Source organism: Ambystoma mexicanum, chromosome 8, assembly GCF_040938575.1.
Source record: "Ambystoma mexicanum isolate Mex_15411 chromosome 8, UKY_AmexF1_1, whole genome shotgun sequence".
Classification (NCBI taxonomy): Eukaryota; Metazoa; Chordata; class Amphibia; order Caudata; family Ambystomatidae; genus Ambystoma; species Ambystoma mexicanum.
In genome coordinates this window covers 349,816,264-349,829,773 of record NC_090929.1, presented here as the reverse complement: position 1 = coordinate 349,829,773, position 13,510 = coordinate 349,816,264, and the positions used below count along the sequence as shown (strand labels likewise).

The 13,510-nt window shown below is 42.5% G+C and overlaps 1 protein-coding gene across 1 annotated transcript in view; it reads right to left on the bottom strand.

Annotated features, from left to right (window-relative positions):
* The window catches only part of STPG3 (sperm-tail PG-rich repeat containing 3), a 494,984-nt gene extending 482,276 nt beyond the window's left edge, over positions 1–12,708 (bottom strand). The window contains exon 1 of the mRNA XM_069612157.1: positions 12,517–12,708. Coding sequence (XP_069468258.1) covers positions 12,517–12,632 — 116 coding nt within the window. The 5' untranslated portion in view covers positions 12,633–12,708. The remainder of the gene's footprint in view (positions 1–12,516) is intronic.
* Positions 12,709–13,510: the final 802 nt, after the last annotated feature.

Below are 13,510 nucleotides of genomic sequence, written 5' to 3'. Positions count from 1 at the left end.
TTTACAGCCAGGTATACACAGCTGAAGGATGGAAAGAAGGTGTAGTAGAGAGTAAGGTGCACACGCTCCTGACAGTTCCAGTAGACACAGTACAGGCAGAGAATGACAAATGCCTAAAGGAATGGAATGCAAGTGCAAAGTTACTGACCTGGGTGGAAACTTAAGATGGACCAATGCCCATAATACCACTGAAGAAAGCAGCATTATGTTTCCAGAATGATGGAGTAAAAAAGGTTGGAGAAAACAAAGACTGCAAGCAGACAGTGAAACGTCCTGGCATGAAGGTTGGGACAGCAGTATTAATGGATCATTATTGGGTGTGCAGATCTAAGGTATATGAAAAACTGCAACCCAACTGGGGAGGTGTATGCTCACTAGTGCACATCAATATGCCGGCACTAGTGCTCCCACAAAAAGACATCAAAACAGAAGACTTCCCTAAGATGGCAATACCAGAAGAAAGAAGAGATCAGTAGAAGTGAGTAGGGTAAAGAGAGAGAACTACATGTCACCAGCATTGGAAGCATCTCTGGATGACATACCACCTGAACTCTGATTGTTGAGTAGGAAAGAGATGTTCTTTGCGTCAGTAGTTCCAGCTGTACAGACATACACAAACACAAAATGGATCCAGATTATGAGATGCAAGCTGATGCAGACTATAAACTCAACTGTCAATGGCTTCAACACGATAAAAGAAGAACTCAGAGCATTAAGGTTGATGACCTTTCGGAACAGATATGTTCTAGACCTTCTCACAGCAATGGAAGGAGGAGTTTACACCAAGATCGGGTCTTCTTGATGTACATTCATGCCAGCAAACGATGAAGCAAATGGTACACTAACAGAAGCAGTTACCAGATTGCTGGAAATGCATGCCAAGGTGGAGGAGCAAGCAAAAGGTACAGGAAAAGATCAAAGCTGGCTGTCGTATATATTTTCATGGATGCCAACATGAATGGAAGACGGACTAAAGGTATAACTAAAAGCACTAATATTGGTACTAGTAGCACTATGTGTGATTAAGGTATGCATCACGCAATGCTGCAAAACAACAGAAAAGACCATAGGGATGAAAGCGTTAGTAGATACAAATGGTGGGGAAGACAAGATAATGGAAGAAATAAATAGAATAAGGACACAGATAAATTAGTGCCCATTGTTCCCGACCGAGATGATAATATTCGATGACTACAAGAAATACTGGACGAGATGGGTGTGGTGCAACCCGGAAGGAGACTGCTGTTACATGACATGGAGTTTGGATGGCCATGCAAATTTCTATGGACATATTGGAGGAGTAACGAAGATATGGCTGCCGAGAGCTACAGTGAATAGGTTTGGAGATGTGGTTGACAGCTCGACCAGAGGGGGGACTGAAAAGAGGGTCCCTGGAATGCCCCTCGTGACCTCTATATGCATGACAGCCTGAAGACTAAGAAACGAGAGATAGCAGCCACTGTTTGGTCAACCCCCAGGAGGGCTAGTAACTTACACATATGTTAGCAGATATTCTCTTAGACAACCATTCAAACCTTATCCAGCTGACGTCTTCGCGGATACAGGTGCCTCAACACTGGACCTGGTTGACTAATGACAAATATCCATCTGTGCTGACGTCATTAGAGACACCACGACATAGTAACAAAGCAAACTTGTATCCTTGCACACATTTACATGGACACACACGTGCACATAAGAAGAACATGCTTACACAGTTTTATAGTTGGAGAACAGATAAATATACACACTATCAGAAGACTTTCTTAGTTTCTTTCATTAGCAAAAACGCAGAAAAGCAAGAAAGCAATAGATACAGAGCAAGCTTGCAGCTGCTTATTGCAATTATTAATATGGAACCACAGGATCGTATAAGGAGCCTGGAAGAGCCGAGTACCACTAACCCATAAGGACAATAGGACAATATTATAATATAGACATATAGAAATCATAGCATAACTATAGTAGAGGTACAGGAAGCCACAGGCCTCATAATAAGGGACGAAGGAAAACAGTTTACAGCATGCTGCTCAGAACCAGTGCTCACAGCCAAGGTCAGAGGCGAGCAGAACATTCCTGGCTCCAGGGACAAGGAGCCACCTGCAAAATAACAGAATAAATCCTCATTCATTTCTGATCAAAAAGCTCAGTTTTGCGGTCCTCACCTACGTGGTGCGGCCGAGCTGAACAATAGCCATTTACCCGCGGCGGTGGGAAGAGGAGCAGTTCCCAGCGAAGAAGGCAAGAACTGATACATGTGTTGTCTAACAATGTTGCAACCTGCAGGAGCTCTCTCGGGCTAGGGGGAAAACAGTGGCAACAAAGGAGACACAGTATTTCTCATCACCTTGTGAAGGTACACAAAGCGTTGAGAACAGAGCGGGGTCCGAGGCCTGAGGAGTCCCGCTCCAGTCAATCAGGGGACACAAATCCAGGGGGGATGGCAAAGGACAAAGGCCAATGGTAGTCATGCAACCCTGCAACAATGTAATAGATCGTTTTTGAGGAAATCTCAGGTGAGACCACTTGACATGCAAGGACCAGTCAGCTAACATCTATAGGTGCCGTCTATAGGCACTACCACCCCAGCCACCCAATAGTATGGGCTCATATGTTTTTCGGGAATAGTTCTACGTTGTGATGATGTTTGCTAACAAAAACTCTTGACACGATTATTTTCCTGTATGATCCCTGTCTGTTATGGGAAATAAAGGACAGTTCTAACTTGGCCATGGCTGAGTCCTCTGTCATTTACAGGGGAGGGTTTGTTGGCCCTGGGAACTCTGAACGGTGATTGTGTAGCATGAACCTCGGTCCTCTGGTATACCATAGTTTACATAAGTATGACAGTACGCATATTGTGGGAACATTAGTGGATATCCATGCAAAAATCTGACACCATATTGTGTGAGTACATAGAACATCCTTTTCTGCCCCTTCTAGACCCACGAGATTCCTTGTATTGTGGGTGCAACAACACTATTAAACTGTCCCATCAAGCTGCTGGTGATTAGACAATACATTACAATGACTTCACAAGCATACAAGACTGTATCATATTGTGAACGAAACACAGAGGTATCCCATAGACCACCCTCAAATCATCTACAAAGATTTTAAAGACATTGATCAGTACTTTGGTCCAGTGAAATGCTGAGTGTTTCCAACGAGACAGCTCTACTACCCGGTTATACTGGTGCAAAGAGATGGAAAATTACTTTCCCCAATGTGTCGTACCTGTAAGTAAAGTGAGGAAACAGGTTGTTGTAGCAATACAGCTGACGAGAGGGCTCTCAGTGGTACATGGTGTACATTCAAGTTGCAGGTAAGCCTGAAAAAAGGGTACACCGTAGATAAGATGGATGAAATCTGGCATTTTGCAGAAATCTTTTTTTAACTCTTTTGCCAGGACATCAAACTTCCCCATCGTAATAAACAATGGAACTCAGGTACACTCTTTGGTATTTTGACAAAGGCTCTGTACTTTGAAAGATACTACGAAAAAGGGGGTGTATGTTTAAGACCCGAAAAAATAGCATGGACGCATCCTCGCTAAACTATGTCTTAATTATCAATGGGGAAAGTACACTTAAAAAACCCAGCAATTATTACCAATCCCGATTTGTTGTAAAAATACCAACTGGTATGATATGGCCTTTGTGCAGTTGCGATATCATGGACAATGAGACCATGTGCATGTAATAGAAATATATTCATTGCATCCTTCATAAATGCCTGGAGCTGTACAATGTTATGGATCAGCTGCAGGACAGGAGCCTATATCACAATACAGACTCTGTGTTTTTGTGATGGCCATGGGTGAGCCGATTCCCCCTTCGGAGACTATCTTGGTGATTATATGAGGGAGCTGTCCCTCAGTGAGCATTTAGTTGATTTTGTCTCGGTGGGCCCAAAGACCTATCCCAATCATTCTTCTATGGGGAAGACGTGCATGAAGGTTAAAGGGGTCACTTTAAAAGTGTGTAACAGCATTAAGTTAAACTTTCAAAGCTTAAAACAGATGATTGATGAATACCCGGAAGCCGCGGTCCCCAGACTGGCAAATGCCATAAGTATTGAACATTCTAATATCTAGTTAAGAAATAGTGGCAGATAATAACACAACTCTTCCACAAGAATCTACTTGCTCTAAAAGAGTTTTCATACCCAGTTATAAAAAGCTCCTTTAAGGGTATTGACAGTGTCAGTATCAGACCGTCCTTCACCCTCTTAACACAGACTGTTGTTTCTCATGCATCCTGGTAGGACCGTCTAACTGCGGGAAAAGATATTTTATCAAAACCATTTTATAAATTTCGGCCAGCATGCTGTCACACCAGCCGACTAAATTGTTTGGATATACTCGTGTTGGCAATAAATGTATAGGGAGCCATCGAGGAATACACATCTTATAAAATGTGTGGAGAGGATGCTCGCCACTTTTAATGACAACACTTTTTTCCCTGCTCATCTTGTGAACCTAATGATAGTGTATGGCCTGATGGGTGATTGCTTTGATAGCCCATGGGATTGAAAATATGTTCACACAATAAGTACACTATCGAAGCATGCCCATGTTCTATGTGTCACAAAACTTATCTCAGAAGGGGCATTGCTCTAGAGCTATGTACCTTAAAGCCTCCTACATCGTATTTTTTAAAAATCCCTGTGATAAATTACAGATTATTTCATTAGGTAGGAGGATGTACCCCTCTATACTCCAATTCTTTTTAGGATACTTTTCAAGGTGCCACCATAAAGCCCTATGCTTATCTTTTAGTTGATTTGATTATAGGCTGATTATGGGCCTTACCCTCCAGAAATCCCTACAATCAACATCTTTGAGAAGCCGAGGGTTGGTAATAAAAACCAATGCATCCGCACACCAGCCCTTTATTCCAGAGTGACGCTTGCCCTTTCCTAGCATGTCAATACGTCTAGGGAGAATCCTTTGTGTTTTACGCCTTCTAGCCACTGCTTCTCCACAGCAGAGAAAAGCTCTCCTCTGCTCATCCTCCAATTCATTGGTTAATGTAATTACAGAAATCTCCCCAAATGTTTTTAAAGGCAATGGGCAGAGTGTAGTAATCTGCTGGCCAGAATATAGGAGTCCTGCATGGAATGTCATGATGCAAGGAACATGGAATGTAGGTGTATTCTATCTTCATATTCTTGGAGACATTTCCAGCACAGTGTTTTTGTTAGACAGTGTGTTTTTGAAACCATGCATATTGATCTCCATTTCGAACAACATGGTGATTTCCCTTGTTAAGATGGCCGCCAGACACAGAGCGACCTCTCCTTCCACCCAACATTGAGTAACTTTACATCCCCCTCCCGGATTGCCTGGTCATTTCTTACTTGACCAATCAGCTTACGCCGGCATGCGAGCGCTGGCCCGACCACAAGGCACAGCTGACTGTGCTGACCATGTGACTCCGGCGAAGAGGCGAGGACACGCTGGCCAGTATCTACCTGCTCTCTGCCTGGCCGCACATAGCCACACCTGAGCTGCACACCTACGTTTACCCGTTCACCCGTAGTAAGTACTCTGAATTCGTAAGCGTACCCCTCAGACTGAAACCAGCTTACACCTGCGCTGTGCACGTGTACCTGTTCATTGTTGACATTCTTTTTCACGTACCCATTGCATGGGTAAAACACTTGAACCCTGTGCCGTTGTGAAATATTACATACACCCACCCTAAGCCCCTGTGCACTGGGGGCAAATTACCAGTTGCCACCCACCACGCTAATGCCATCATAGACTATCTGCTGCATACCTCTGCTTTACGACCACTACGGTCTGATCCCATTGGCATTAAGTAACTTGCTACTGCCATACTGTAGTTCACCTATCACCGTTCTGTACCTAGCAATTGTAATTTTTCCGTGCAGCTCTCTGTATCCATACTGCTTCTCAGCTACTGCACAACTGCTTCTTAAGTTAAACCATATATATACTAGCCTAATACCTGTATTAGCGTGAATGGTGAACCACGAGCTACAACTTCACCCAACTTAAATGGTACACTGTATTAGCCCAAGGACTAGCCTAACAACCACAAACCGACTGCTTTGTCATGCTTGTCCAATTGAGTATTGCATTTCCCTAGAGGACTAGCCTAACTGTGAACTGACTGTTTTGTTATGCCTATCCAATTGAGTATTGCATTTCCCTAGAGGACTAGCCTAACTGTGAACTGACTGCTTTGTTATGCCTGTCTAATTGAGTATTGCATTTCCCTAGAGGACTAGCGTAACTGTGAACTGACTGCTTTGTTATGCCCTGCCCAATTATGCATTGCATTTGCATTACCTAACAAATGTATCCGATTTGTGAACTACCTATTTAGAACTGGCCAGTTTTTCTGTGCACTGCATTATTAGCCACTCTCTGTAAGCGGCCTACATATAACCATGATTAGAAACAAGATCCAGTTAAACCTGCCACTCCTATTCATCCTCTGCCTCTACACTATCATGGCCGTTGTTAAGTTTGCACACTGCTCAACTCAGTTGAGAAACAATAGACTCAGATCAAGACTTTCCCATCTATATGAGCCTAAATCTAGTAGTAGTTCCATACAAAAAAACTACCCTAAACTCAATGCCATCCCCTAGTGCAGGACCTTACGTCCAGAGCTGAGCAGGTAAACAGACATAGAATACCCAACCTTACCTATGGACTACCTTCCCATACGCACAATAGAACTAATCACCCTAAAAATAAGCACTCTCCCCTAATTAAACTGAGTATCGCACCTACCCTATCAGGAGCTCTCATTAACGCCAGATCCCTTGTGGCACATGCCACTGAAATTGCAGATGCCATTACTAATGAGAATCTTGACTTCTTGGCAATAACCGAATCCTGGCTCCATGATGCGGTGCAGCCCCGCCCTTATACTAGCTATCCCCGATAGCTACCAGATACTTAGAATGGACAGACTGAACGCCAGAGGAGGCGGTCTAGCTATCATCTCCAAAATTAGCCTGGCCATGAGACTTGCCATTCATATGAGGTGCTCACAGCCAAACTACCCATATATAGTAACCAAACCATAACCATACATTTGGTATACAGACCCCCAGGACCGCTGGGAACCTTCAAGGAGGACTTATCTAGCCTTCTAAACACCAACCTGAAAGACTCCTCACAGATTTTATTGATGGGTGATTTCAATTTGGGTTTCAATGACCCTGAAAACAAACACGCCCAAACAATCCCAGCCACACTAGTGGACAATGGCCTCACTCAAAAAGTTTTTACCCCGACCCATAACAAAGGAAGAATCCTTGACTGGGTGGCCGAATTAAATTGTAACATTTCCATTACCAATATCACCCCACAGTCCTGGACTGACCACCATCTCATCAGCTTCTCATTCTCTGTTGAACCTCACAGTTCTAAAGCTACTGCCCTGGCACCTCCACTCCAAACTAGAAGCAAGAAGGACATTACGGTAGAATAACTTCTACCTCACCTCCTCCCATCCATCAATGCCCTCACCAGCAAAGCCGACCCCCAACTTCCTAGTGGAGAGCTTCAACAACGCGATGACAAAATCCCTAGATGCTATTGCACCCATTAAATTACGCAAAATTAGGCAACAAGCACACCTGAATACCTGGTTTAACCCCCACCTCAAAGAACTTCAAAAACGAAAACTCCAAGCCAACTGGTGCCACTCGCCTACGGATGAGAATTAAGTCAAATTAACCAATTTTAATGACATAATCTCAAAGGCTAACCCTAACACTAATGAATTATTCACCATTCTAGGTGAAAGGGAATCCCCTAGCTCCCCTACAGATGATGTCCCTAAAGACAAGCAATGGTGCACCGACATCCAAAATGCCTTGTCAAATAGAATCGCATCCCTCCAAATTAAAATGGCAAACAAAACATTGTTGTTGAACCAGACTGCCTTGCAGCCTCCCTCCACAGCTACTGCAGATAGTTCCCTCACGCCATTCAGCTTCACTGAATTTTCTGTCCCAGACACTGAAAAAATAATAGTCTCTTTGAAGCCTTCAAACTGTCATGGTGAAAATTGGCCAGCACAAATCATAAAGGATGCTGCTAGAGATCTAGCCCCTTTTATTACCAAGCTTATTAACTCCTCATTCAGGACCAACACAGTGCCCGTTAACCTTAAAGAATCATGGGTTCTCCCACTTCTGAAAAAACAAACTCTAGACCCTGCCATCCCGACCAATTACAGACCCATTACTACTGTCCCTTTCCTCCTCAAAATAATTGATCGAGTAGCCTACCTTCAAATCCAGGATTACCTAGAGGTTAATCACCTATTAGGATCACACCAGTCTGGCTTTCGTCCACAACATGGTACAGAAACGGAACCAATAGACCTCAAGACACAAATCGATGAGCTAAAGGATAACGGGAAAGCAGCAATGCTACTCCTACTTGATCTATCGGCGGCTTTCGACTTGGTGGACCTTGCAGTCTTATGCAAACACCTTGAGTCAGCGGGCCATTTGTCAAGCCATGCTATAGCATGGGTTCAGCCCTTATTCGCGAACCGCACAATGAGAGTCTTCTCTCCATCAGCGTCTGCAGACCCTATCCAAATTGCCTGCGTTTCACCCACCATGTATAACATCTTTACTAAGCTCCTCTTTGACAAACTGGACAGACTGGGTATCACCTATACTAATTATGCAGATGACACCGAGATCCGTATTCCCCTTTCGGCAATTTTGTCGAGGACACGGCCTTGGTAAACAAGATATACCTCCTCATTCAGGCATGGATGGCATCTCACGGCCTCTGCCGGAATGACGATAAAACTGAGATCATGATCCTGGGCTCAGAATCTAAGCTAAAAAAGCTTAGTTCCAGTTACACGTCCTTCAATATTGATGGTAATACAATTAAGGTGATGCCGTAGTAAAAATTCTAGGTTTCTACCTGGATTCCACCTTAACACTGAAAAAACAGGTCAACTCCCAAGAATCCTCGACGGCTTACACCTGTAAACTTATTAGAGCCTGTCGACCCTTCCTCTCTGAAATTAGCTGCATCACACTTGCCGATGCACTAATCATGTCCAAACTGGACTATTGCAATGCCCTATACTTAGGCGCTAGCAAATATATTGTAGACAAAATTCAACGACTTCATAATAATGCCCTAAGAGCAGCCTTAAACATCCCTAACAGAGAACACATCTCTAACTTCAGACGAGATGCCCGCTGGCTAAAAATAAATGACAGGATCCTCCTCTAAACAGTATCGCTCACCTCCAAGTGCCTGAACAACATAACACCCCCATACCTCATTGAAAAGATAAAAAGAAGAATTGCTACACAACCTACCAGATCAGCCAATGCCCACCTCCTTGAAATTCCGAGATTTAAACGAACAAAAGCAGGTGGATCTAGCTTCCCGCTCAAAGCGGCTATAACCTAGAATGCACTTCCCCTAGACCTAAGATCAGAACTACCCTACCTCAAATTTAGACGTAATATGCTAAATTGGCTTCGCACTAATGACCCCTAACACTAGGTCACTCTAGATTGACCTCAGGCTCTCGGCAAACTATGTTCCTCAACTCTATTATCCTCGTCTTACTGCGGCACTATTGTACCTATTGTATATTCTGCATATTATAAATATTGTAACCTAGCCACTATTTTATCTCTACTATGTATCCACAACTCACAACCTACTGCTCCCCGCGCACCTTTGTAACCCGCATGCAGTGACCAAGGTCTTGTTTATATTGTATTGCTTGTACCTGATGTAACTAAGCTTAAAGTATTCTTATTTCTGTTGTGCCCAGCTACACATGGGTTTGGAGCGCATTATCAAATAAATAAACAAACAAATAAACAAACTAATATGTCAATATTGTCTCCTGTATCTTGAAGGATTGGAGACTTGTTACCAGCAAGCTTTTCAGAAGTTTGGTCGAAGTTTACAGTTACCACTCCGGCCATGTTAGCTTTATTAGTCTGTGTTTTTTGTATTTGAAAGGAGGTCACATGCTTTACTCAGACGGGAGCAAGCCTGAGTCCTTATTTTGCGAAAGGCAGGGATCTTAGCTCAGAGTCAGATTTTGCTTTCTGAATCGCTTTTGCTTATCATGCTACTTTCCTTATGTACACAACACGCTATCGCCAAGTGACTCAATGATTGAAGATTTGTCATACTGTTTATGGATAGAATAAATTCTAGCTTTCTTGCTTTCTTTTTCAACTCTTGCATAGTCAACCCCCTTACCCCCCAATTGCTCAAAATCAATATACCACTTACTACATAACAAACAGCTTTTCTTGTATCCTCACTACAAGCAGAATGCAGATCAGCTGATGTCCCACTTGGGAGGTGCTAAAGATGGGCTTTCATGGTCAGATAAAGGGGAGCTTGTATACCGAGGACAGACTGTACACAGCTCCAATCTGATTGATTTAGGACATTGTATGACACAGAAGCATGGCTTTCCAAAGCAAAAGACACAAGGTTGGAATTTGTTCATGAAAGCAGCTGCAGAACTGAATGTAACTTCCACAGTGGTGGGTATACTACCAACAGTGTTAGCACATCATACTGTTACCAAGATCATAAATACCCTATTTCTTCAGTGCACAATGGGAATAAGGAATTAAGGTTTTTGATAATAGCAAAGTTGGAACAGAAGCGGGCGAGCCTCACTTTAGCTCTCAATGTTTGTAACAAACACAACTCTTTCACTTGTGGCTCTTTATGCTGCAAACCAACCTTGAGTAGCCTGTGCTCCTTTTTTGCTGCCTGGCAATCTGAAGGTCTTGCTGTCTCCGTTAAGCTCATGACAAAGCAGACAATCATTAGGCCTAAACCAAGAAAATCTGATTAAACCCATTTTTATGTTTGCATCCAGTTTCTTGCATATTACTCAAGTAACAGGTTCTGAAGAAAAGGCCCTGGGGACAGTTGAGGATAATATATGTAAGTCCTTTAGAGCAAACATTTCAGTGGACATATAGAAGTCAGAAAAAGACAGATCTCCAGGACATGAGAGTGATGAATTAGGTTAGGATTTGAGAGAGGAGAATTTCCCTATGATACTAATACAGAGAAATAAATGGTATTGACTATTCCTGTTGTGTTGTAAGGAAATGGAAAGCAAAAAGAAAAACTGAGCATGTACAGAGAAATACTGAAAGTAATTTATATGTGTTGACATGGACAAGTTGACACTTATTTAAAAAGTTTACAGCAATGCATTCTCAACTATGGTAACCACCTGAGAAAAATGCACTTGGTCTCCAAAAGAAGATTGCACGCAGAGTATTAAGACGTATAGGGTTTTGCTGTAATACTCCTCTTCATCATAGATAAAGCTTGAATATGCTGGAGAAGATAACGATGAAGGATGAAAAATCTAGCAGGTTTGTTGATAGAAATATTGATAAAAAGCATTCTTGCATCGAAGGGGGAACCTTATCTTAATTCAATGAAATACATTCGCCACATTCTTTTGATTTGGAGCCATGGCCTCATGTAGGCTGTAACTCTGTTTTGGCATTTGCTATGCAAGCTTCAGGTAAGAGTACAATATGGTTGTAGGGTCCCACTGCACTTTGAAAGGGGAAATGTGTTAGGCAATAGGAATGGAACACATATCTGTGACTTATTTTGTCAAAATGGACCCTTAAAAGGTATTTTTCAAGCCATTGATTAAGATCTTTGATTTTATTAAATGTATTCAATAATGCATACACTTAACAGATTTCACATTTAGTAATGGATACACTGAGAGCTTCCACTGTGTGAATGCATGTTTCTTTCATTGAACAAAAAGTCCATCATTTGAAAAAATCTGAATTTAAACTACTGTAATCTGCCATTTACTTCCTACTGACTGAGTACCACTTCTTAAAGTCTCTTTGGTCTTTGGATATGGTGTGCAAACACTAGCAACTCAGGGTGAGTTGTAACTCCAAACTAGGGTCAGTCTTGCTTCTACCTCAAACTATTTGCAGATGTGTTGCCCGACAGTGAATGTGAACCTTTTTACTGCCTTATTAAGGGATGTGCTTACTCCACAGCACTAGAATTGGTTGATTCCTGATAATGATAAAGGGTTGTGAAATGAAAATCACACACAAACCATAGGTATTCCTGACCAGAAAGGCCAGTCCATACATTTGAAGGCCACTTTGAGTCTTTTTAGGACCTGCATGAGCAAGGCAGGAAAGGCATAAAGAAACTCAAAATCAGTTTGGAACATCATTTTTTTTAACAGCCTTGCTCAAAAATCTCTACACACGCCTTTTTGTGATTACTAGGAAAATGTGTGAGGCAGTGTGAGGCAGGAGCACATAGATTTTCCACAACTCATCTTTACTAACCACAGATTTCTAATTTTGGTAACTGAAAGGTTATGTGACAGCTCATCACACAGCTCATCACACAGAATTGTATTTTATCAAATGGATCAGATAGTTATGAATGCACACATATCTCAACTCTCTAACTACAAAAGATTTGTTGAAACAAATTACCAGAGAAAATGCAGGCATGGATCATAACAGCCTTTCCTAACATCAGGCACAGGGCACGGATTCCTCTCCAAATAGCGCTTTGCCAGAAACTTGGTCATTTTCTGCTGGTGCTCCATTCTGGCCCAGCTTGTCAGTTAGGAAGGAGGAAAGGACTAATCTTTTTCATTTGAGCATTAACAAACCGATCGCTTTGTGACATGCCAGTCATCCGGGTTCCAGTTCCATTCAGAAGGCAGAATCTACCAAGACAGCTTCAGTTCTATGGAATACATACAATAAAACAAATAACACCACTAATAATTTGGGTTTGCATGCATCATAACATAACTTTCATATACATGTCCTCTACATATCGTCGATCTATACGCTTACCCATTCAATTAGCATTTACAGATCTTGAGGGAGACACCAGAGAAAAACACAGAATAGGGAGATACTCTAGTCATAGCCCCAGGCACACAGAAGGGGGCATTTATAATACAATATATCATGAACACACTGAGTGCCATAATCGCTGGAATTGGACCGAATACCTTAAAATACATGTAAAGGATTTTGCCTTGAGAATGTAGCACCTGTTTTCCGACCCTGACCCATACCAGGGATCACTCATTCCTTGCCTAGGTCAGGGACAGTCCCCATTGGAACCGCCCTCCAACCCCCAGATCCGCTGGATAGGGAGGGGTGCTGCACCTGTCAAATAAAATTGTTGTTGACAGGAGATGGGCTGCACCCTTAATACTTACCTTACTTTTAAGAACGGACACCAAGGTGGATTTTATAGGGATCCTAACAGGGACCTCTCTTTATTTATACCAACACGTATTCTCTTTTTTTAAACTAAATCCCTCATTTCCTTCCTAATGTTCTTCTTACATAAATTGCCTTTAACCACACATCTGCTACCCACCCTTCCTTGGAGGGGGTCTCTGGGACTCCCTAGGGTGAGTCTGACACAACAGACCCCTTCCCTAACTGCAGGTACCACCGACAG